Here is a 26674-nt window from a genome sequence, read left to right as displayed (position 1 = left end):
AAACCACCCAATATTTTTACCTCCATTGTTTTTGTGTCCTCGACGGAGCAAAATTCGGAAATGACCTACTTTTTTGCCACTCCATCGAAACACCATTTGAACTTGAGGCCATATTCTGATAATCTGTTCGTCGAATAAATTCTTGCAGTTCTCCTTTATCGTCAATAAAATCGTTTTATTTTTTAATCCATAATCCATGTCCTATATCATGTAACTTTATAGATTTGTTGATCGCATTCATCAAGTCCAATTCCTTGTTGAAATATAAAATTATAAATCTCATCCCTTTGACTCTAATAATTTTTCCAAAAAAAGAGCGATAATTTTTCACAAATCTTTTATAACTAATATATCATCGTGCTGAACGTCATCCTCTAATCGTTTACTGGCTTACCAACAAAACTTGTCTTTAATCTGTCCATACGACAAACGTGAATCAAACATCCTCAGAAAAAATGTACGGTTCTTTCTTGTTAAAGACACGTCCACGCCGCCCTCTTTGTATATCTTTTCATAAGCATTGCTAAAGCGCAGCGTCACCCTAACGGTCTTGTACTTATAACATTGTTTAGTCCACATATATTCAATGAAACCCACGTTTGCATTCAATAACTCGAAAATTTCCATATCACTCCAAGCTGAATTTAGTAAATAATGTATACACCTTTTACAGATTGTTAACTTGCTTAAATTGTGTTATTAGGTTCTGAATTACTTTCAATAATGTCTTACTATTCAACAAACGAAGTGAAAATTTATATCAAATTCAGATATATATGAGAAAAACAATTTCTTTATAACCTGAATTTTTTTTTACTTTGATTATAAAATTTTGAAAATAATAAATAGTGTTAGGAAATTATACATTAGTATTTCATTCCTTTATTTAATATTCACCAATACTCATATCTTTTTCCAACTGAGAGTTTTGGTGAATGGAAATTTTTACGTGACTTTAATCAATTATCATGAGTAGTTTAACCAATACTTTCCCTATAAAAACGAAATGAGTAAAATTTGTTTAATATTTGTGCTCATGTGTAATAAATGTCTAAAAAAACACCATTTGTTTAATTTTTGTTTTTTTGTAATAAGACATAAATCGGACAAAATGGTGCTTTTTTGGACGTTTTTTACACATGATCACAAATTTAACACATTTCATTTTTATAGGGTTTACTTTTACCAAATTTCTTCCGTTCTCTTTGACCAACAATGTATAGCTTCAGTTTATCTGGATTGTTCTCACCCGTCCTTAACAATAAATATCTCGAATCTTTCAAATTTCGTGGGTTTAGAATGTTTTTTTTGGTCCATTTGATACCTGTACTATCGATTGGTACTGCAAAAATTTTTGTCAACCGCAACAGCAAAGTTGCCCTTAAACTGTGTATATACCTTTTCTAATTTTTAACTAGTAAAATTACTCTTAGTAAATTGGCCTACAATATTTGTAGTGGTATTTATAATGTTTTTTTGCCGATTTGTATCAGATTTTCAAATCGTATATTTACAATCTTATATCTTTCACTTTTTTAGGTTATAAAATAATATGTAAAGTCCAATGTTAGTATAATGTTAAATTTCACTCGCATGCGTGAGAAGTTACTCTTTATATTTTCGAGATAACTTTCTAGATTTATACAGTAGTAGGTTGTATTTATTAGGAAATGTACAAGGTTTGATTAACGTGTCATAAATTTAAATTTAATTGGTAATCCCCTGTCGCACTAAGTGTCACTCATGATCACATACTAATTTTTAAAAATTGCGAGTGATTAGTTAATATTTAATGAGTGATACGCTCCAAGGGGATTACCCATTTATTTCATGGGAAGGGAACATTAGGCTTTTTTCTCTTTGGGAAAAAAACCCTATTATTCCCAACTCCCCATGAAATAAATAATACTAATTCTGGAATTGACGTATAATCATCCGGATGAACGATATTATCACGTGCGTCGTGCGTACGTACATTTACGTGAAATTCAAAAAAATTTAAAAATTTATCTATTATGTATTTTAACGCCCTATTATTTAAACCAAGCGAAATTATGCTCAACTACAAGCTCCATTTTAAATATATTCTGATGATAGTAGTTTTACAAAATAGTTTTAAAATTAGGGTATTGCTAAACATCATGGTCACCGATAGTGAAATTATGATGTAATTCCGGCCAGTATTTTATTAGGGGTTTAATTCTGGTCGAAAATGCATCATAATGCTGGTACGGTGACCATCACCGCCGGTGAGCTTTAGCAATTTACTTAAAATTATTTTTCAAAAACAAATAACTTATGTTTAATCTTTACTAAAATATGATACAAAAAAAAAATGAAATAATATCATACTAAGTTTTGCTTAAAGTTCTAAAAACTTACAATTTCTAACAAACTTCACTGTATGTTAAAGACTTTATGAAAACAAAAAAAAATAGTTTCCAACTATATTTAATATGTGAATAGCATGAAATTGTCCCCTATACCAAAAAAAACCCATTGGAATATTAAAAACCAATTAGATTTCGCGTTTTTATTTGTATTTATGGAACATAAATTTTTTCTTTAATATGAAGATCATGTGACACAATTGAAATAGCGTTGTAGAACAAATGTTCTTTTTCTTATTGTTTTAATTTTGGCCTAAACAATAGTGTTTTAAAATGAAAGTTTTTTCCGTTTAACATATTATAGGAATGATTTTATATACAGCACAGTGTAATTATAAATTTTAAAATAATATGTTGCTTTGTTGGTAGTACAAGATTAGAATTGGGATGAATTTTATATATTATATTCTTTAATCATAAGAGGATTGGTAACGAGATTGGAGCTTTCGAATCTCGTCACAACCTCAGTTACTTCAGGTCGAACCATTGTTGTATTTTTTTACGACTGCTAAAAAAAATCGTATGGTTGATAATCAATCCATATTTATGCAATTACGGCCTATAAAAAAAAAATTCTGGAAAAAACTCCAAAGAAACTCAGACACGGATTTAACCGATTTTGGAATAGTTTTAAACCAATATATTTTTAATAAATACAAACATTTCTTAATCATCTGAAACTACTCTGGGCCGTGAAAAATGCACTTTTTTTTGTGACAAATGGGCTACGCATACACTCAAGATACACATACAACTGGATATATTGTGAAACGTGACAGATGCCTTAAGTGATTACACAAAAACTAAAGTGGGAATAAATTTACATAAAAAAACTACATTTATTTCATTTATTTATGTTAATACAGAGAAAGACTTCCGTGATAATCTTTACTAAAATAGCGATAGAATTATTTAGGAGTACTACATAACAGATAACACTGAACAATAAAATTTTCTTATAAAATCCCCCAAAAAATCCTTTTAATAAAATTATTCAATATCACTCATAAAACAATTAAAACAATTTAAAAGAATTTTTCTAAACGATAAAATTAAAAAATTTATTTTTATTTATAAAAAAACAAAAAAAAAAAATTTTTATACTATCCATTCGTGTAAATATATTGATCATTTTAGTTCTCTCAAAAATAACTTTTATTCATTTCCCACTATCTTTTCTAGTTTTTCCAACATAATTAAAATTATTTTCGAATAAAATAATTTATTTTAGTAGATTTGTATTAAAAAAACATTTTTACACTTCTATTATTATTCAATAAGATTCTTTTTAATTATCCGTGATAATCTCCTCTCAAATAAATCTAACAGACGTTTATTAATTAATGCTATGGCTGCTATACCAATGATTCAACATAGTAACATACGGATGAACGAATGTAAATTTTTTCATTATGCACCACATGATGATAAATTTTATCATATAATTTGCCAAATTATTTTACAAGGCTCTGTTTTCTTGGATGATCGCAATTATGATCATGGATTCTTTTATAATCATATTAATTCTACAGCAAATTATTATGTCACATGTAAAGTACTTCCACATTCTTGGATCATAAATACATTGAACAAAAAAATATACGGAATAGATATTGACATAAATAATTTGGAACGAAAAGAATTTTTATCTTTGAATCAAAAATTGGATTTGGAACAAGACTTGAAACAAATTCTTCCTTCTCTCCTTACACAAAATCATATCCCTAATAAGGAAATAAAAATGAATTCTCAAAACTTAAATTCTTCTTACGATGATAATACACAGATAACTTCAATAACTGATGGTCGAAATAATTTTGGTAATGGCTTTTCTCAACAAACTAGAGTTGGATATTTTACTAATAATGTCATTAATCCACAACAAGTTTTCAACAATATTCCACAACAAATCCCTGAAAGATTACGTTGTAATGGAAATACAACTTCATTTTGTGGAAATATTGGGAATAATGTAATGACAACACAAGTAGTTTCGATTGCCGATAATCAAAATAATGGGCTTCTTCAATCCACCAATCCCTTTTCAAGTTCAACATATGCGGCGCCACAAAATAGAGTTGCTTATCATGTCACTAGATAGTTCACAACGACAAATTGATTTCAACAATAATCCACGAGAAATGGGATTGAATTATTATGGAAATAGAAATTCATTTCATGATAATACTGTGCATAATAATACACTCGCAACACAATCTGTTTTGACAACTGATATTAATCAAAACTATGGTAATGATAGCCAGAATATAAATAGAGAAAGAAACTTTGTTTGCACACGGCAACAAGTTGATCTCAACAATAATTATAGAGACAAAGATTCGCATAATGGAAATATTGGAAATAATATAACGACAACGCAAGCTAATGGCATGACATGTGATCACCAAGATATAAATGATATTCACCAAGTTACTCAACTACAGCAACAAGTTGACCTCAACAATAATTATGGGAACACAGATTCACATAATGGAAATATTGGGAACAATGTGATAACAACGCAAGCTAATAGCATGATATGCGATCACCAAAATATAAGTGATATTCACCAAGTTGCTCAAATACAGCAAGTTGATCTCAACAATAATACAGATTCGCATAATGGAAACATTGGGAACAATGTGATGACAACGCAGGCTAATGACTTGATATGCGATCATGATCAACAAGATATAAATGATATTCGCCAAGTTATTCAACTACAGCAACAAGTTGATTCCAGTCATGTACAACCTCAGCAATGAAATCATGTTGATATTAATGCTTTCAACTTTAAGTTATTATTCTCGTATATACTTGATTAAAATTGACGGGATTGTAAAAACAATTTAAGGGCTAACAACCTATACTAATACCAACAAAAACAACTTATTTTTATGTTGGAAAGAAAAAAAAAAGACGAATTTTAACATATGAAAAGAAAAATTACTATGATTATGGTTCAATTATGGTTCAATTAAGAACTTTTCTATTGTTGTCTTCTCTAATTCTATGATTTTTAATATATAAAATATTAACTTTATTATGAAATTAATAATTATGAATATAAATAAAGGAATAGTATGTCATTCAAAGTATATTAAACATAAGTTCCGTCAAATGAATTGTTTGATTGAAAATCTTGTCTTAAATAGAAACTGTATTTCATTCAAATTTACGATTGACGGTAAAATTCGTAAATGTACGTTACGCTATAAATAAACAAAAAATTATGTAATACAATTCTCCGATTCTCGTTTGACAATTTGACATTTTTTCCCACACGTGAGTAACACAGAACTTTGATTAACTATATCAAATATATATCAAATATATTATAATATACATTTAATAAGTAATTTAGACGAACATGCTTTCTTGGGGAAATTTTTTTTTTTGGACAACGAGTAACACTCTCAAGAGCGAGATGCTTCTAAAAAAAGCCAAAAAAAGAAATATAAAGATGATGCATTAATATAAATTCATTTAATAGTTTTGCTAAGCCAAGATAATACTAATGAACTTACGTAATTAATATTTATATTCATTAGATGTTTACATTTTTTTTGTACAAAATTCTCTGCAAGATAAAAAACAGACGCCACTGTTCGTTGTCAAAGATATATTTCTTTTTTCTTTAAATTATATAATGATATATGTTTATTCTAAATTTACGTTCGATTACATCATCATAATATAGTTTAGTTCAAAAGAGGAAACATATTTACCCTTTAATAAAGTATCAAAATAAACAAATATGCGAATTTCCCCATATTTTGAACTTGCAAAAGGAAGATTGGGCATTTCTTTATCAGCCATATAATTCGTATAATTCGTATTATTCAACAATCCATTAAATCTTAATATTATCATCATGTTTGACTCTTATCTTATGGGTCTGTTCTTTGAATGTACAACCAAATAACTTTGTGCGCGCATTGCGTACTTTCATATGATGAAATTTATTTTCAACGAGAACGTTAACCGTATTCCCCTAATAAATTCCCCAAATAGTAATTAAGGATAAAATTTTGACCGATTTTTTTAATTATTTATCATAATAAATATAAATAATATTTTTTTTAAAATTATCTTATTGTTATGACAGTATATTATAAAAAGGTGACTCATAAAATATGTGGAAATCATATGTATCAAGTATAAATATTTCATCATTTTTTTTCGTGAAGAGATGATATCAATGACCACTCATTCGTCCTTCATTTTTTTCAATGGCCATTACGCCAAATATTATCTTTTTAGTTTCAATCAGAAAACTAAAATTAGTATTGATTATCTATTTCTGTTTAAAGTGATCATATAAAAAATTGTGAAGAACTTTCTTGTTTCGCAAATGCAGATCGCCTTGTAGGTGATATATTAACTTTGGCTGCGGGACTGGAATTACAACTAAAAAAGGAAAATCTTCATGATCGACATGCAACAATTGTAAAATAATAAATTTTTAAGAAAAAGAAAATCAAATATAAATTATCGCCTTATTCAAAATAGTGTGGTAAGTTATATATTCAAGTGAAAAAAGATTACCGGTAATCATATTAGTAATCATCCGGTAATCATATAGTAATCTGTTAATCTTTTTAATATGCCCTGCTACATTATTTTGAAAACGGCGACCAAAGAAACTAAAAATTTTAAAAGGCGAACCGGAAACAAAATGGGAGGAAAATAAACAAAATGAACTCCCATTATTTGCCACCATTAAAGAGTCTAGGCTGAAAGATTTAAAAAGTTAGACAAATACGAGAAGGAAAAAAAAATACTTATTGTCCATGGAAAGCCTAGGTGAAAAACATTTGATCTTATCAAAATGAGAATAAAAAAAAATGAAAACAAAAAAATAAAATAACTTAACAACATTAAAAAAAAAAGGCTAGACGAAATGGGCAAAAAAAAGGTGGTAACAAAATAGAAAACAAGTTATGTAAATATCATATAAATATGTAATAATAGAACTAATTAGTTAATAATATTATTAAATAATTTGTTAAATAAAGGATTTAGTTAGTTTAAATTATATGTAAATATTGAACAAGGATTAAGGAATTATTACTTCAAGAATTTTATTGTCAAGTTATTAAATCTATGTACTTACTGTACGCACCAGCAATAATTATTGCGTAGTAGATCAGATGCGTATTCATCCATTTTACCGACACCCATAAAATTTACCGACTACTTGCTATTTTACCGACATCACATTTTTTTAACGAATCCTTATTTTGCCGACGATCATGAAATTTTGCCCTTACAGTATTAAGAAAGCAAGGAATATTTTCAATGATATAAATTTTTTGTTTCTAAAATTTCTATGATAATTATAATATTTGAAAAAAAATAGACTATAAAATCTAGTTTTTTGTAGAAATAATTTGAAATTAAGGCGCAGTAAGAAGTGAGGCGCAGCTAATAAATTTTGGTGAAATGGCAAGTCGGGTAATTTTATAATCTTTGGCCAAAAATGGAAAAGGTTAAAAAGAAGCCTAAAAATTATGGGAAAATATTATTTGAGGAATTAATCTTTATTTTTCTGTCATTGTGATTTACTTAATATAAACAAAATCTATTCTAAAAAAAGAAATTTATATATATATACAGCGGTATATCATTTATTCCAGTAAAAGTTCGAGATATTGGAGCTTGCTTCAGGAAATGATCCGGTTCGGGAAATGGCCAATCGGAAAATTGATTTCAGGAAAATGACATTCAGGAAACCATACTGTAACAAGTCTATCAATCGTCTCATTTAATAAAATTTATTTAAATGAGATCGTGATATTCAATTAATGAAATATTACGAATCGGCTGTATAATTGACGATCACACATCTTGAATCAAATTTATGATGATGATCATAGGGATCCGGGGATTCCGAATCCACATAATGTGGATTATCAGACCATGCAGAAATAAAAATAAATTCTCTATAAAAAAATTTATCCGTTATTTCTGTAAAATGAGCCTAAATCTACTCTGATCAGCAAATTAAATTAAATTCCAAATTTATATTTGTTTTTTCATTTAATTTCGAGTTAAATTTGCCGATTTTGTGCTAGAACACAAATATTTCATAGACGACATATTAACTATAAATAAAAGTCACATGATATACTGAAAAATACTTCGGTCCTATTGTAGGACTGCAGCTAATATTTTATATTTGGCTGTTTTATAATTTTTATTTCACGTGATTCACAACTCGCGATACACAGCAAACCTTTGTTTTCAGGAGACAGTATAACTAAGTTTTAATTACTACCGGATCAGCAATTAGTATTTCCAATTGTCATTTTAGCTTAATAATAATGGTGACTGTAACTTTTAAAAAGTAATATATACTGTACATATAATTTCACTTAATTTATGGTAATATTTACTCAAACAATTAACAAATTACGAAATTTTCCGTTACAGGAAGTAATTCTAACGTTAACGTTACTACTTTTAAATAAAAATTTTTATGACAAAAAATTTATAAAAAATCATTTTATTCAATAAATTGCTTTTAACATGTACAAATAAGATATAAAAATTTTAAAAATTTGGTGATAACATTTGTTCAGAGACACTTCATAGTTTCTTTGCGATTTCTTGATTATTCGCTATTTTATTTGGCTCTTGTTCAATGCCTTCATCATAATATTTTCCTGTTTCTAGAGAAAACGCAGGATATACTAGAACATTGGTAACGCCTTGCTCGGCTGTTATTCCGTTTAACCTCGAAAGTGTATTTATGATAAGAGTTGAGATGGAAAAACCGGTATTCAAATGGGCTATGTTAGTTAAAATCACATCAGGATGAAGCGAATATGTTGTAATATCTGCATATTTAATTTTCTTCATATGTTTATAAAAACTTATTATACTTACGATCGTTTTGAAGCATATAACCTAACTCTTTACAAATAAGAATATTCTTGTTTTATATAATTAGAGCATATTGATTATTAAATAAAGATTAAACAAATAAATATAAATTTTAATTGGAAATTTTACCATTAACTTTGTATTTTGCATATCCCTTAAGTAAACACCTTTTTCAAGATTTAAATTATCAAAATCAATTTCTCCGAAATTGTTTGCTCTCGAGCTAGTAAGTACAATTTTTCCGGGTAATTTAGCAGAGACTGATTTTTTCATCGTATCCAATAATAATATGGTAAGCAAAAAATTGTGATAAATGGTTAACCTAAAAAATAAATGTATAATCGTTAAAATTCGGTTATTATACAAATGACTCGTAAAGAAAGATTACCTGAAATTGTAATTCCAAGATATACAGTCAAACCTTTATATAACGATATGTCGGGACTCATAAGAAAAAATTTAAAAAATATCGTTATATCAAATTATACCGATATTTATATGTCCTCACATATAGTGGGAATGTAAAATTTTATCGGTATATCAAGTTTTTAATAATGTATCGGTATATCGAATATCGGTATATCGAGTTCTGACTGTACTTCGTTTTAAGGAGTTGTCTTTTAGTTTCTATACCTGAAAGAATATCAAAATTAATATACAATGTCAAACGACGTGATTAAATTAAAAAAGGTATTATTTTCGTTCGAAGTCACGTGATGGGGTTTTTTCCCCCCGTAAATATCGTAAATAAATCTTATTACCTACATTATTAATTAACATATGTAATTCTCCAACTTCATTAATGCAAAAGTTTTTACACTTTGTAAATCTGTTAAATCCATTTTCCAAATTTCAACATTATCTATATGTCCTTTAGAAGATTTTAAGATATTCTAATAATTTATTTCCTTTTTCTTTATTACGAGAGGATAAGATCAATCGTTTTGGATTAAATCCAAATAAAAATTTTTGTCATCTCTTTACCGATGCCTTATAATTCATCAATAATTATTAAAACTTGAGAAAAATAATTACCATCATGTTGCACCAGTAAGAATTATAACATGTTTTGATAAATCGTAGTTGTCCGATAATTTGACTGGCATTATTTTTGTCAATAGTTGCGAATTTAACGAGAACGAGGAGGATATTTTATACCGAATGTTCAATATTATTAGATAGATAAAATCACATGAATAACGTCACTGCATGTACGAAAAATTTCATTATTCACCTAGCCATCCTTCTTTATTCGGATGATTTCGTGTACAGTACAATGTACAGTCGCGTCCGAAAGTGACGCCCGATTTGAAAATGAAGACAAAAGCAAAAATATCTGTATTTTTTCACTAGTGTATACATTAGTAAAATATTCATACCTAGTTTGTTTCTCATACTAAATCAAATTTTCATAATGCCAGGGTGGCAACCTTCTCAAAAACAGAACTATTTAAATTTTTATTTTTTCTTTAATATAGCTTTAAATTCGCCTACAGCTCTTGGGAGAGGGACACACTTCTGGATAATATATTGGTTCATTTTTAAATGTTCTCTACTTGGTTTAAACCAAATAAATTTGTTGGAAAATTAGTAGTTGCAATTTTATTTAATTTTAGCTTATTTTTGGCCTAAAGATAAAGGATATAATCATCTGGAAACCTGTGATTATCTTGGCATCCAGTGATCAGAATTCGATGAACAAAGGCTCATTGGATTCGTCTCGTCAAGATGAGTTGAATGGTGAATGTCTCATATCTCTAGGGTTAATAGATACTAAGGTGTACCTTAAAACATTTTTTTGATGGTTTGGCCTTTATCCTGAGATATAATGATGCTACATGTATGAACTGGCCACCATTCGACGTGTATCAATGAGACAAATCCAATGAGTCTTTGTTTGTCAGAATAGAATCACTGGATAGTGAGATATTCCCAATTTCGTGAAATTTAGAGTTTCGAAAAATTTTCAGGTAAAGAATGTTTTAAGTTATATCTTGGCATCTATTGATCCTAGAGATATAGGCCAACCACCATTCACTTCGTCTTGACGAGATGAATCCAATGAGCCTTTGTTTGTCGAATTCTGATCACTGGATGCCGAGATGATCATAGTGACTTAATAATTATGGCCTTCATCTGTAAGTAATCGGGCAACACTTTCGGACGCGACTGTACAGTACAATCTCGTATTATATGAGAGCTATATAATAGTTAATGCCTTAATGGGAAATGAATCAAACAAAATAATGTGTAGATCCGTCCTTTTTTGGATAATTCCAGGCGGAATCATGTAATTCCAAATCGTAGTAAATGAGTGACGATCTCTTATTACCTATTTATTATATTGTCTCTGGGTTCTGGTAAGGGGGTTGAAATATCACCGAACTGCGAAACACCATACCCAATAACTGTGTTATTATGCATAGTAAACAATAGGTATTTTACAAAAATTAATATGTGTAATATTTAATCTAAATGACGTAATGCGTCAAAAATATAAAAGATATTTTACGCAATAATAATTTGTCTAAAACTATCAGTAAATGAATGTTATATGAATGAATTAAGTAATGAACTACAAATCTTACATAGAAAAAGCGAGAGGTATTATTATTATTAAGATAACATTATTTTGTTATTATTACCAATGACTTTATTACTACACAGTGAAATTCGATATACCGGAACCTATATTTCGTAAATGGATCACTTGATCATATTATTGAATATGTTTATCTGATCACGAAAATAATTCCATCGTAATTATTATGTAATAATCATTTTTATATGACTAATCTGTAGAGTAGTTGAATACTATAACCACATAGCACATATACGATCACAGTTCTCATAATACAAAAAAAATGGCTAACGGGTAAATGGATTGGAACACTATGACAAGCACATACTGTAGATTGATCTTTATCAGTCCAGGTTTGATGGTTTTGTTCAGCTCGGCTTTCCATAATTTACATCCTGACCATTATCGATTTCATCAGCTTTGCGTTTATGCGTCAAGGCTGATTCCATCTGTACGGATATCTGGAAAATCTTTTCATTAAAAAATACCATAATTAACAAAAGCCTAATAAAAGGTTTTGTATTGTGAGAAATAAATGAAAACATATATTTTAGAATCTAAATAATTTAATTATTATTATGTTATGAGAGACATTGTTAATTTAATGTCAACTCAAATACATTTATTGTTACTTAATTAATTATTATTAATAGATTAAAAAAAATTTCATTAAAGATAAAAGTAAATCGAAAGAAAATAGTTGATAGAAAGTTTTGAAAGCTAAAATTGGAGCGAAAACTATAGTAAAATAGATAAGATTACAATATATTGTATACATATATATGTAGAACTTAAGGTTCTGATGATCAGGATCCGCTAAAAAACTGAATGATTGGAAAAAAGAAATAGTGTGACATTTTTGCCGCTCTGTGGATAAAATTGGTTTAACATTCGTGTACTTCCCAAGATTCTAAAGTACCATGAAAGTGCCAACATTTATCCCCATCATTATTGATTGGGCCGCGCCATTTATCTTCTTCAGTAGACGCAGCAACTCTAAAAGCAACCCAATATGATCCCACGTTATCTGGAACATGCAAGCTATAACCGGTATGAGTCCAGGCGCCCTCTGCGTCAATCATACCAGTATCACCATTCCAAAAAAAGTCCCCTTTTTTATTTTCTAAGACGATTGCAGCCTCAGTATATGAACCACGAGCTACCTTGTTTTGTATCCATACGGTATGGCCCGCATACACTTATTTAATAGAAAGTTATTAGAACAGATGATTATTAATTATTTTGTCATGATTATTCAAATTTTACCTTCAGTGAACGGTGTTAAGGCTTGGATAAAAATGATTGCAACGATTATGGTAAAAGAAACGGAAGATTTCATGGTGAATAAACTTTTTTTTTTCAGTAGATACAGTGAGGAATTTTTTCGGTGGATGAAATGGGAGCCTTTTATTAGATTTCTTGGCTGGTATTAATCATGTGAACAAAAATTAGCAATAAATGTATCCCTTAGTAATAACACGGAGAATGATGCAAATCTGGATGTTCACATAGATGATTAAAATCATTATGTTCCTTAAAAAAAAAAAACTTTATTTTTGAAAATGTAAGTAATAATGATAATAACAAAAATTATAATGAAAATATCTAAACAAAAAAAGTACCCGCATTTTTCCAAAAGTCTCTGATACCTTCTTTCTAATTCATAATATTTGTCCTTCCACCTTCTTTCAACTTTTTTGACGAGAATTATACTCTAGGGTTGGCCTTAAAGGCCGGCCTTTATTAGGGGTATAATTCAGTAAATCAATATTCGGGTATTCCTGGCAATCCTTATTTCGCGTGGGATGCTAATCCTTATTGATCTGCAAGGGGGATGGACCGGATCATACATAAATAAAAAAGGGTTATCCGATTCCTCACTTTATCATATATGACCCGAGTAATATCCTGATATACTCGGGTAAATAATTTTATAAAATTTAAAGTTTAACACATTTTTATTGTTATAATTTGAAAACAATACATTTTTTGTAATTTTATAGCTACTGTAAATTTAATAAAACAAAAAAATTGTTCTTTACTTCACTATTTTAATAAAATATCATTTACTTATTTCAACTTTTTTCCATTAGTAACCTTAAATAAAATTAAGATACATTAATAAAATAAGTAGTTTTATTTTGGAAAGTAAGAATCATATTACTGCAAGTTTATTCTTACCATATGAGGGGTGAATATTAATCAACTGCTCCTTAAAAAGAGATTTTTTTTTTAATATATTTGCTCCATATCCCTTTTTTTATTAGTAATATGGTTGTCTGAGTCTATATACCCCTATAATCATTTTCTACTTCCATCCGGGTAATATCGGGATCATCTATATAGTCTGCCGATAAAAGATTTTGTTCCAGGACTCAATATATATATATAGGTAACAAGAAAGGTCAAAAAATTTATAATAGCTCTACGCAAGGTTTTTATTAAGATAAATAACGTGTGAATTCATTAATTGCTTAAAAATAAGCAATCAAATCATATGCTCTTATAAAATTTTTTAGAAATCACAATAATAAATACGTTGATAATTTCCAATTATTGTCATTTATTTTTCATTTTATCAATTAGTTAGCGATATACAATTTAACATTTCATCATTTTTTCAATAATGTCATCACAACGAAATTATTCATTATAATTTTTTTTCATTCCATATTAGCTTAGTATATTACCAGCCCATCAATTAAAACTTTTGTTTCTAAGATATAATAAATTATGTTAGATGGTACATTATGTCACTAATAGAAATGTTTTGAAAGCCATTCTTTTGATCAAATGTCCCAATTTATTTTTTATAGTTGACGATCTCATTATTAAGAATTTCATAAAAAATTAAGCAATCATAACACATGACTTATTGAAAATCCCAGTAAATATCGTTAATTTTAGCAACCTGTCAAAACAGCATGTGGCTAAGCAAATAATATAGTTCCCTATCGGGACATTTCACTGAAAGCCATTTCGCCGAAACCCCATTTCATCGAATTCCATTTTGCCGAAGCCATTTCGCCGAATGAACATTTGCTAAAACATTATTTATTACATTTGTTTATTTTTTTGTTTTTATACTAAATATCATATAATTATTTACACCTATTAAGCCATCAATTAGCTAATCTTCAACTAGAGTAATTTTGGCATAGGTGGGCCGAGTTAAATAAATTGGTAATAATATAAAAATATGCATATTTTGAGTAAATAATAAAAGAAATTGTAACATTTATCAGTATCGGTTCTACTTATAATTGAATTTATGATAGAACCAATAATTTTATTTGATAGTATTAAATTAAAAAGCAAGATTTTTTTTAATTATAAATAAATAAGTACATTATAATTTGGATACATTTATATAAATTCCTCCTAAATTAAAATATAGTTAAACTAGGAAACGGGAACCGTTGTAAGTCCGGAGCGAGGTATAATAATAAAGATGTAGCGATATTCTACTAATTAGCAGCATAACGCCTTGGAATTCCTGGACAGAGAAACTCACGTGATTAAAAATTTACACGTTATTTCCATAGATCATCATAGTGCGTAAACATATATAGTCCTTCGCTTCGCTCCGGACAATTAATATTATTTGGAAAAAATTTGTGATTTATTTAGTATGTGATTCATTTTGTTCATATGACCTGCTATGTCATAAGATCTTCATGTGACTCTCAAATTTATTGCGTCTAAAATTTATAACATTAATCTTTTGAAATGTCTTTGTGTTTATTAGGATGTATACACTTAAATTTGTTTATGCATGAACTATAAGTAATATGAATGGCAAGGCATATATATCTTTAATATCAGATATGACAAATTCCTGCAGTTTGAAGTTACCAAATTTTCTTCATTTTTCTCATGATGAAAACAGAGCTACTATATGTCTCAAATTTCTCGAAATTACAACTTAATAGCACATCATTAAATTGAATTAAATTTCACTACACCATTCCTCAAATAGGACCCCGAAATATATATAAAAAGGTAAGGTGGCCTTCGAACTTTTTACTAATAGCTGTACGCAAGGGTTTTCTATAAGTTTAGTACGCAAAATTACCTCCTTACTTTGGATAATTGGAAAAAATACGCAAATTAATTTCTGTATAGTAACTAAGTTTTATTTTCATTGGCTATTTTTGAAAATGGTCTGCAGATTTGATCACGTGGATGTGATTTCTTGGTGAGTTAAAGCTTTATAATTACATGATCATCAATCATACATCATTAGTTAGGATAAGTTTCATTGTATAAATAATAATAACGAAAAAAATATTTTTTGTGCTTTCTAATGAAAGGAATGAAAAATAATTTTATTGTAAAATAGTAAGAGGTAAGATATTATTGTATAATTATGAGTTTATTTATTTTTTTTTTGTGCTTTTTTTTCAAAAAAAAAAATTGTCTAATTATTATTATCTATTAGCATTAGATAGTACTGCATGACATAAATTGGAAAACTATGAAAACTATGTCAAACAATTTGTTAAGTAAGTATTTTTATAGATTTATTTGTTTTATTTAATTTTTTTTTTTTTTAGTATGCCGGTATTAAACTTAATAAATATTGGCAGAAAATATAAATTTTCTATATAAAAATTAAAATATAATGTTAAATAAATTATTACGAACAATTATCATTAAAATTACGCTAAATTCGTGTATAAAAAAATTATGCATTTTGATAAATAAAATAACCTGTAACTTACAATCTAAAAGAAATTACAATATAATTTTTTAAATAAAAGAATTTAATTAGTTTAAATTATATGCAAATATTAGATAAATATGTAACAATAGAATTAAATAACTAACTTACTTCCTATATTATTAAATAATATTTAAATAAAAAATTTAGTTAGGTTAAATTATATGTAAATATTATATAAATAATCTATAACTTACCATCTAAAAGAAATCATTTTAAATAAAGAATTTAGTTAGTTCAAATTATATGCAAATATTATATGAATATGCAATAATAGAATTAAATAACAACTTACAATCTATATTATTAAATAATTTTTTAAATAAAGAATTTAGTTATGTTAAACGATATGTTAATATTATATAACCTATAACTTACCACCTAAAAGAAATTACAAATAATTTTTTAAATAAAGAATTTAGTTAGTTTAAATTATATTTAAATATTATATAAATATGTAATAATAATAGAATTAAATAAATAACTTACTCTCTATATTATTTAGTAATTTTTTAAATAAAAAATTTAGTTAGTTTAAATATATGTAAATATTATATAAATATGTAATAATGGCATTAAATATATAACTTACGAGCTATATTATTAAATAATTTTTAAATAAAGAATTTAATTAGTTTAAATTGTATGTAAACATTATATAAATATAATAGAATTACTTACGATCTAAAAGAAATTACAATATGATTTTTTAGAAAAGAATTTAATTAGTTTAAATGTAAATATTATATAATATGTAATATTAATAGAATAACTTACGAGCTATTTTAATAAATGATTTTTTAAATAATGAATTTAGTTAGTTTAAATTATATGTAAATATAAACATATAATAAGAATAAATATAAATAAATAATTTATAACTTACTATCTAAAAGAAATTACCAAATAATTTTTTAAATTAAGAAGTATTTAGGTTAATTCGTGATCCGCCTGTGAAACATAAAAAATTTGATAAATTTATTAATGATCGGCGGTGATAATTGTTATATGAAAATTTGCTTCGCGTCTGAATCTCTCATTTCTTAAAATTACTAGCCTTTAAAAACCGCGTTTATAACAATGAACAAGTGTAAAAAATATGATGTTTCATTGATAAAAGTAGGAAAACTAGATGAAGAACTACATTTTGGAGCATTTGGACGTTTCTGGTGGAAGTCACGTGACAATATATTATATCCTATACGCTTAGAAATGAAAACCCTTGTCACACTTAATAAAACTCACTTTATAATTACTGTAGTTAAAGGAACTTCAGTTGCTGCCTTTCAACCTGGTTATATTTGTGAAGCAAATGGCATTACAAGTTCTGTTTACGATACTCCCTCTGGTGCGATTAACTTTTTATACCACATATTATTCAGTTCAAAAACAAGATTTTCTGGTCCGTTAATATGTGGTTTTAATGATAAGGAAATTAACAAACGAATTTTGGATGATATTCCTTTTCAACCATTTACAATAATGGTCGGTAATTTACAAATATTTATTGGAATGATTGGAGTTTCAGATCAGGAGAATTTGGGATATGTAGGTCCGGGATATTTGTCTTCTTTCATTTATAGAGTTGGTGAAGAAAAAATTCGAACATTATTTGTACAGCAAATTCATCAGCGACATTGTTCTGTGGCTTTATACCAAGATGAGCGAATTAAATTAAAATATAGCGGAAAAAATCCAGTTGAAGTCTGGAAAGAAGTTTGGAAAAAAATTGAAGTGCTACAAAATTGGGATGGAAAAACTTTATTTGGTATTAATCATGAAAAGACTCAAAATCTAGTGAATATTCTTCGAACGCCTTCTTGTACAATTAATGAATGGAACAATGAAATTATGATGACACAATTATATAAACAACATTTATATAAGTTTACCCCTGCCAGCATCCCTTGGTATGAATTTTTACTTAACTGGAAAGAGTATAAATGCAATATAATAGAACTATATAGCGCTCTTGAAAATATATATCCAGAAGAATATCAATTTAAAGAAAGAGAATTTCGTGCTTGGAAAGCACTACTACGTAGCGTTGGATGTACTAATATTACACCATTTGATAAAGATAAATCGGATGTGAGTTATGTAATTGCTTTGGAAAAAAATTTTTTTTTATTTTATTAATAACGAAATAATTTTTTAGAAGGAATTTTGGACTAAAGCTGAAAATCCAATTGATGATAAGCATGTTCTTATCTATTTGTATGAGAATAATTTTCTTGATATGTCTCTCCCAGATGACAATCCTAATCCTATTGTGAATAAATTTTGGTCTTGTTTTAACGAATCTTTAAAAGTGAACAAAAAAGGGATTGATGGAAAAAGAAGAATTCTATCAATAATTGCGGATGATTTTTCATATGAAGAAATTAGGACAAACTTACTGGTTAGTTTATTGATTTACCCAGTTATTTTTTTTTTGTTACAATTTTACTTATCAATTTCCAATATAGGTCGCTCCTACTACAATTTTTGATGCTCGCAAATATGCTAGATTAAATGGTCCAGGCGCTAAGCAAATTGAGAAACCTATAAGAACAGTAGCTAAATTATCGCAAGAAAAACTGGAACAATTTAGCATTTTTTTTGAAGACAAAGCAAACGTTATTATGTCATCTTACAAATCAGATGCCAAAACTCAATTACCTGTTCTTTATCTAAAAAACACAAAAAAAGCACTTTGGGAGAAATTTCAGGAAACATATCCAAATGGTTTAAAAAGAACGACCTTTTATTGTCAGTTGGAAGGAAATCGCTACCAATATCGTGAAGATATGGGAGGACTTTGTGCAATTTGTAATACTTATGGTTACGAAGTATTTGGATATTTGAAAAACCTAATTCAAAAAGAAGTTAGTTTGATGGAAATTCAGGTAAAGTTAGATTAATAATTGATATACAAAACAAACAACTTATTAACTAAATAATTTTAGAATAATTTCATTCAACGCGCTGAGAACTTACAACGTTACCTTAAAAAATCATATGAACAAAAGTTCACAATATCAGAAAATGGTACAACCAGACATGATCCTTGCATTAATCATTGCTTGCTATACGCTTTTGGAACGTGTGATAAATTACATACTCAAATATGTAATGAATGTCAAGAGTTATTTACTTTCTTTAATGATCTCAAAAAAATTATTGGCTTGGATTCTCTTGACGATTTGAAAATATATGAAGAAAAGCTAATCTACTACCTATCGCATCAAACAAGAAAAGTTTACTTGAATTCTCAATTCAATGCAACAATATTAGAATTAGATGAAAAGGGGGCAATTTTCTTAGTAGATTATAAAATGAAAATCTTACCACAAACTGCAAGAGAAACAAAGCAAGATTTTTATGGTAAAAAAGGGTGGTCTTTGCATTCTGTTCTAGTTTATACAAAATCCAGTAACAGCCAAATCCGTATTGAAGCTTTTGATCACTGGTCGTGTGATGCAAAGCAGGACGCGTGGTTTACTGCTTCATCTTTACATGGGGTAATAGAAGTTCTTGATAAGAAGCCTGAATGGATAAGCATCATTTCGGACAATGGTCCCCATTATCACAATTCTGAATTGATGATAATATTGAGTTATTGGAAAGAATGGTACGATATAAAAGTAAATAAATGGGTATTTCTAGAAGCAGGAGAGGCGAAAACCTCTATCGATTCCCATCATGCACAGGTATATAAAAGTTCTAAATTTATTCAAAATTTTCTTACTTTATTAATTGTTGAATTAAATAGATCTCACAATCAATCAAAAGGCGTGTTAAATTGGGATTTGAAATAAGGAATGGTGAAAATATTCAAGAAGCAATTGAAGATATTGCTGGAATTCGTGTAGCACATTTAGAACCTGATAGAGATAATGGTAAATAATTTTTTTGTTAGAGAATTGATTTTATGCATAATTTAACGCACTATTTGAAATAATAAAGAAAATAAAGAAAATAAAGTAAAAACAATTCCTGGAATTTCGAATTATTTTGAATGGAGGTGGCCAGAAGAAGAAGGATTAGATGGGTGTATACAAGCGAGAGCCTTACCTCACATTGGCGAATGGAAAACCTTTACTCCAAATCAAATATCCAATTGGGCGAAAGCTGGAATGCACATGCCGCAACCTCAAATTTCCTTGCACACGACATCAAAATCCTCTTGGAAGATACCAATGCCACATAGTTCAAGTAAGTGTCTTGATTACATTATACAAATAAAATCAGATAATTGATAAATCAAATTTATTTACCAGATATTGGTGTAAAGCGACTAAAGGTAAAACAACTGCAAGAGGAATTGGAAAATCGAGGAATAATGACAAATGAAAAAGAAAATCGTGCAGGAATGATTGAAATTTTAGAAAATGAAATAGCTAAAGAAATGCAAACCAAAAAAATTGGTAAGTTTAAAAAGTCAATTGTATAAAAGCGCCTAATAACAAGAATCTATTATAGATAACGAAGGGGGAATCTTAGGTAATATAACCAATACGTCATATGACAGGTAAAATAAAAAATTATAAAATATTCAATATCGCTTAAGAAGAAAAGTCTGATATTTGTAAATCAAACAGCAACGTAAGTGCATTTCCTTTGCTATGTGGTTGGGCACTAAAGCATAATCAAAAATATGGTAAAAAGGGTTCAGGAAAAAGAATTGCACCTCAAGTTATAGCTTTATTAGAACGGTTCTTCTTGGATGGTAATGTTCACAAAAACAGAAGAATGAATGGGCATAATATGCGAGATAAACTAGTTGAAAAACAAGAAAACGGAGAATTAGCACGAGACATTGAAATTCCAGAAGTAACTTCTATTAATAATTGGATAGCAAGATTTGCCGCAAAGTCCAAAAAGGACTTATCTGAACAAGCTATAGCTGGTTTTTAAGTAGTTTGAGGCAAAAATTGTCGTTTTTCGTCATTCTTAATAATCAATAAAATACCTGGAATCTCACATTCCGGGAAGGCAAAGTCAAAAAATTTTTTTTAAATCGTTTCGATTAAATTCATAAAATAAAAATTCAGGATTTGTCACGTTATAATAAGGAGTTTTTTTTTTGTATTACGCATTTAAGTCGTACTCATAACATGATCAATTTTTACAATTTGGAATCTTTTATTATATGATCGACATAAAATTCACCAAATTTGTCTAATTAATTTTTATGGTTTATTGGCGGATCACGAATTAAATTATATATAGAATAGAAATATAGATAACATATAACTTACACCCTGTAGTATTATTAATTATTAATTAGTTAAATATGGACATAAGAGTATATACTGTAAATTAAATATATCACTTACAATCTAATCATTTATGAAAAATATAATTAGTTAAGTTATACGAAATATTAAACAAATAAATATAGTTTTCAAATATTGTAACTTACCATCTGTAATATTAAATAGTTGATTAAACAAAGAATTTAGTTATTTGAATATTATGTGAAATAAAATAAAAAAACTAAAGATTTAAATAACTGATAGCTTACAAACTATCTAGACAGTACATTATGGGAGATGTTAAAGCAACTTATGAGGTGCTAATCAAATACTTTGAAATAGTATTATTAATCAATAATTGAATTATTTGGTAATATGAAATATAACAAAAATAAGTATTCTCATTATTATTCAATTATAATATAACCTATTAACTTACGAGCTAAATTATTATTTAATATAATTGTTAGTTTAAATAGTTTTTACTTAATAATTAAATAAAAATTCAATATATCCGCTTGTTTAATATATTATATTTACCTTTGGATTCCTTATTGCTACTTCCTTCAAATTCTTCGGTAACTAATTTTATTATATTGCAAAATTTGTTTAAAAATATTGAATTCTAATTCGTATTAAATGTTCATGCTATATATATGATTTATACCTTTATCATTACTGTGGGCCATTATCATTTACTTAAATGGAGAAGATAATGTAAATAACTTTATTTTTTTTTTTACGCCTTTATTGATATGGGTATATATAGTAATAATATACAAAATGCAAAATGTTGATCGCATGTACGACAAATTTTGCGCATCCGGGATTATCAATTATCAAGCGTCATTGCTGCGCGGACGGAGAAAATTTTTCTTAATATATAATACATAAACTTCCGAAGGTCATTAAGTAGATGTATCTTTTGGCTACTTTGCAAGTTTACTTAGGGTGGTAAAAGTAGTTTTGAATACCACTTTTTTGATTTTTTGAAAAACCGCATTGGAAATGATCGGCAAAGACAATAATTAGCATAATTACCACATCTGAAGTTGGAAATTATAATATAATACAAAGTAATAATTATGCAGTGTAAACCTATTGGTTTAAAATTAAATTCGTAGCACTACGAAACTGAATAAATAAAATAAAAATAATAATAAAAGTTGAAAGTCAAAATTATAATAAAATAAACAAAAAGATTTAAGATGAGTCTAGGAGGACAGGGAGGACTTAAATCCCCAGAAAATTTTATGTATATACAGTATTTGTGATTTCAAACGGTTCGATAATGATATAGTAACATCAATAAATTATTCGTGCTGATCAAATACATCCAAAAAATAAAAATTTAATAAGGTAGTTTGCAAAATATAATTTTAAAAAATTATAAGCTAAAATGTTGAGTTATTAGAACTTGAAATTACATGATAGCAAGCTGAAAAGTAAGATGTTTTTTATGTTTTTTTGTTCAAAAAAATTTACCCAAGTTTAAATACATCGCCCAAAGACACTTGAATTTGCACTTCTTCAGGATCATTTTCACTTCACGTAGTGTTCCTATTGGGTCGGGTTCGGCCAGGTTTGGAGAATATATTCGACACGACCCGGGAAAAATAGAAATAATCTGATCTTAAATATATTTAATTCGAATAACCCGGGTTAGACCAAAATTTGCGGAGCACTAAATTTTACTTACGAACATTTAAGACACTGGACTTCACGATGAGTTTTTGCATCCTTATGTTGGTGGAAGATCTCTTTGCACAAAGAGATTTTAAGTAAAAAGATAGCTTTTCTTTTTTCCAAGACGACTAGATGGCGGAGGTGTGTTAGATCAATTGACATTATAAGGTCGGTAATCAAATATTTCTTGAGGTGGCTTGGTGGAATAGCTGGGAAAAAAAGATTGGATAATCGTAATCAATAATGATATATGAACATAATCAATATTAACGCGTAAATATGTGATCAGTAATCATCCGGGTCTAATTCGGGTCAAAACCTGAGTCAAGGAAATGAATGGCCCGACCTGATGGGTTGGGTCATGCGGGTCACGGGTTATTAAAATTGTTACTGTAATACCAACCCGATTTAAAATTCACTCGGGTTGAATTATCTAGGTTAGACCCGAATTTTGCGGAGCACTAACTTCACGTATCTCATCATGAATTAATGCATCTGCTAATAAAGTAACGTGAGAATCAGATATTACATCTAGTTCTTTTTTCTTTTGAAACTTACAATTATTCCGGCATCCAGAGGTTGAATATGGCTTGTTGTATAATAATGTTTGATCTAAATCTAACCATATCTATTTGTTTTAAAAAAGGCGTTAGAATGGTTGTAAAGAAAGAACTATTATTATTAACGCAAATTTCATTTAAAATTTCAAACTTTTTACCAAAAAAAAAAAAATGGTATTCTTTTTTAAGAATGTAATTAAATATTATTAACTATTATTAACTTTTTTATTTAATTATCAGCTTTGTGTAATTCAATTACGCTGCGATAGAATTGAATCTTCGTCATTATAACAATTTATTTCTTAAACGATGAATTTATATAAGGATTATACAACAATTTAATGTTACTTTTACTTTATAAAGGCAAGCTTTAATTTGTTCAGAAATTAAATAATAAAATTTGTAGAAATTCATTAAATATGAGTAATTTAAATTTTAATATACTCGAATTAAAAATACTCGAATTAAAAATTAATAGAAGACTTGTGAGTTGAATCTTGATTTCGTTTAACGACATTATGAAAAATCATACAGTATTTTGCAAAATGACATCAAATCTTTTATTATTGTTTTGTATAACATTTAATATATCCCATTTGCACTTCATCTATTACTAGTTTGATTAATTACTATCTGGGTTGTACTCCGGAATGCGTATACAAGGTACAAACGATAATTAAGAATTCAATATCATTTTAAAACGCCAAGCAAGATATTATCGTTCCGAATAGTATCCTATGATCTTTTCAGAAGTTGTACATTAAACTCGTAGTTTCTTATTCATTTTCTTATAAATTCATGCTTGAATCATCTTTTTCAGAAAGATATCGTAAAATATTCACATATGAAATAAATCATGATCTCCAAGTTGAGCCCTATTGTACGTAAATGTCAACGATCCTTAAAAGAATTTTGTGGATCAATGATAATTTTAATATTGATCTTGTGATATGATTACTAATCAAGTGATCCCTGTGATCCCTTTAAAAGAATTTAGAAATTTCGAATTTGTTCCATTACACAAAAAATTGCCGTTATGAAAAAAATATCAAAATTTATTTGGGTTCTGATTCATATGGAAAAGAATTAAAAGATGTAGTAAAAAATCATTTATCGACTAATGATCAATTTTCAAACTTAGAAATTGTTGATTAGGAGCATAAGACAAATATTATGATATTGCTTTTGAACTTGCGTCATTAGTTGGCGAAAGAAAAAAACTTGAAAATTCCGAAGAATAAAAAGGAATTTTATTTGTGGTACCGGAATGGTATGAATTTATTCAATTTAAATAATTATTTAAATTTTTGTAAATTTTTTATTTTTTTTTTATTTTTGTAGGGTATGTCAATTATTGCGAATAAAGTTCCTGGAGTTAATGCTTTTCCATGTCAAGATGTTAAAACTGCTTTTGATTCTCGTGGAATTAATAATTCAAATGTCTTAACTTTAGGAAGTATGGTCACAAACAATGATAATGCGAAGGAAATTATCGAAAAACAAGTTTACTAGTGGATGGAAAGACAAACAGGATGTTAAAGTAAGTTCATAAAAATGTTCTTTGAAATTGAAAAATATCACATATGATAGCATCTTTTTTTTTTATAGGATTTCCTTAAAAATTCGATGAAAGAAATTCCAAAACTTATTAGTAATCATTCACATATTCCTTATTCAACTCAAGCATTAAGTGGGGGAGATGAACGTATCTTTTAAGACAAGAACGACATGTAAACGCTTCTGATAATAATGATGATAGTATTGAAAGACTCAGATTTCCAAAGGGGTCTATGGAACGTAAGTCTGTTATTTATTCTTTCTTAACCAAAAGAGTGAGAAGAACAAAAGAATTGTATCAAATTAACGAATTAACGAATTTTCTTTCTCTTTTTTTTTAGCATCACATCATCATACTCACGGTCATGACGTTTTTGTTATTCGTGGTCATAAAACTGTTAAGAATCTTACAACAGGTATTGATTATGATTTACGCCCTGGTGGTTATTTGTATACACCTGCTTCTCAAATTCATCAAGTATTTTATCATGAAGTTATTGAATATTGGTTTATGAGGGATAGTGATGTTAAAATATTGTTTTTGGGGAGGACCAAAAAAATAATTTACCTTTGAAATTTCTTATGGTACATTACTGTAAAAGGATTTTTTTTAATGTATTAGTAATTATATTTTTTTAATTATTAAAAGCAATATTGTAAATAAAAGTCGTTAGTTTATTGAAATTCCCAAAAATGCGAGTTTAAATTTTCACATGATGTAGTTTTGTATTGTGAAACCAAATCCATCTTGAACGTCAACAAGTATACGACTATACTTATATAGTTGTTTAACAGTTTTATACTCGAAACATCAATTTTACGTTTTTATTCCCTATTTTAACGAGTGCAGATACTTTTTAATATAAAATTGTATTCCGATTTTAATTCAAAAATACTTTCATATTTTTATATGAACGTCTAAATTCTGAATATTACTAGATGAAATAAGAACTTAATATAAATTTGACAAAATATCCGCTAATGAGTTAATAATAAATATTATTTTTTTAAAAAAATTGAAAAAGTTGTACCACACACATCAAAGTGAT

The 26674-nt window shown here is 27.7% G+C and overlaps 6 protein-coding genes across 6 annotated transcripts; 4 read left to right on the top strand and 2 right to left on the bottom strand.

The window, feature by feature from the left end:
- Positions 1 to 3738: 3738 nt before the first annotated feature.
- Positions 3739 to 4491, top strand: OCT59_010657 (uncharacterized protein; the record flags this gene model as incomplete). Its single annotated transcript, XM_025311954.1, has 1 exon — positions 3739 to 4491. One exon carries the CDS (start codon positions 3739 to 3741, stop codon positions 4489 to 4491), a length of 753 nt encoding a protein of 250 aa, XP_025166724.1.
- A 40-nt stretch (positions 4492 to 4531) lies between these two features.
- OCT59_010656 (uncharacterized protein) lies at positions 4532 to 5155 on the top strand (the record flags this gene model as incomplete). The annotated part of the gene is made up of 1 exon (XM_025328430.1): positions 4532 to 5155. One exon carries the CDS (start codon positions 4532 to 4534, stop codon positions 5153 to 5155), a length of 624 nt encoding a protein of 207 aa, XP_025166725.1.
- Positions 5156 to 8981: 3826 nt separating this feature from the next.
- Positions 8982 to 9551, bottom strand: OCT59_010655 (uncharacterized protein; the record flags this gene model as incomplete). Its single annotated transcript, XM_025322245.2, has 3 exons — positions 8982 to 9184; positions 9282 to 9327; positions 9408 to 9551. 3 exons carry the CDS (start codon positions 9549 to 9551, stop codon positions 8982 to 8984), a joined length of 393 nt encoding a protein of 130 aa, XP_025166727.2.
- Positions 9552 to 12743: 3192 nt separating this feature from the next.
- Positions 12744 to 13198, bottom strand: OCT59_010654 (uncharacterized protein; the record flags this gene model as incomplete). The annotated part of the gene is made up of 2 exons (XM_025332818.2): positions 12744 to 13057; positions 13126 to 13198. The coding sequence occupies 2 exons, from the start codon at positions 13196 to 13198 to the stop codon at positions 12744 to 12746; spliced, it is 387 nt and encodes a 128-aa protein (XP_025166728.1).
- A 4464-nt stretch (positions 13199 to 17662) lies between these two features.
- On the top strand, positions 17663 to 21481 carry OCT59_010653 (uncharacterized protein; the record flags this gene model as incomplete). Its single annotated transcript, XM_066136050.1, has 9 exons — positions 17663 to 18673; positions 18741 to 18983; positions 19051 to 19470; positions 19531 to 20274; positions 20337 to 20463; positions 20531 to 20779; positions 20845 to 20991; positions 21047 to 21095; positions 21166 to 21481. The coding sequence occupies 9 exons, from the start codon at positions 17663 to 17665 to the stop codon at positions 21479 to 21481; spliced, it is 3306 nt and encodes a 1101-aa protein (XP_066000724.1).
- A 3854-nt stretch (positions 21482 to 25335) lies between these two features.
- On the top strand, positions 25336 to 26199 carry OCT59_010652 (uncharacterized protein; the record flags this gene model as incomplete). Its single annotated transcript, XM_066136049.1, has 5 exons — positions 25336 to 25338; positions 25410 to 25524; positions 25592 to 25608; positions 25677 to 25773; positions 25967 to 26199. The coding sequence occupies 5 exons, from the start codon at positions 25336 to 25338 to the stop codon at positions 26197 to 26199; spliced, it is 465 nt and encodes a 154-aa protein (XP_066000723.1).
- Between the last annotated feature and the right edge of the window lie 475 nt (positions 26200 to 26674).

Source organism: Rhizophagus irregularis, chromosome 19 (assembly GCF_026210795.1).
Source record: "Rhizophagus irregularis chromosome 19, complete sequence".
NCBI lineage: Eukaryota > Fungi > Glomeromycota > Glomeromycetes > Glomerales > Glomeraceae > Rhizophagus > Rhizophagus irregularis.
Note: the sequence above shows the minus strand (reverse complement) of the source record. Positions and strands in the feature narration are given on the sequence as shown.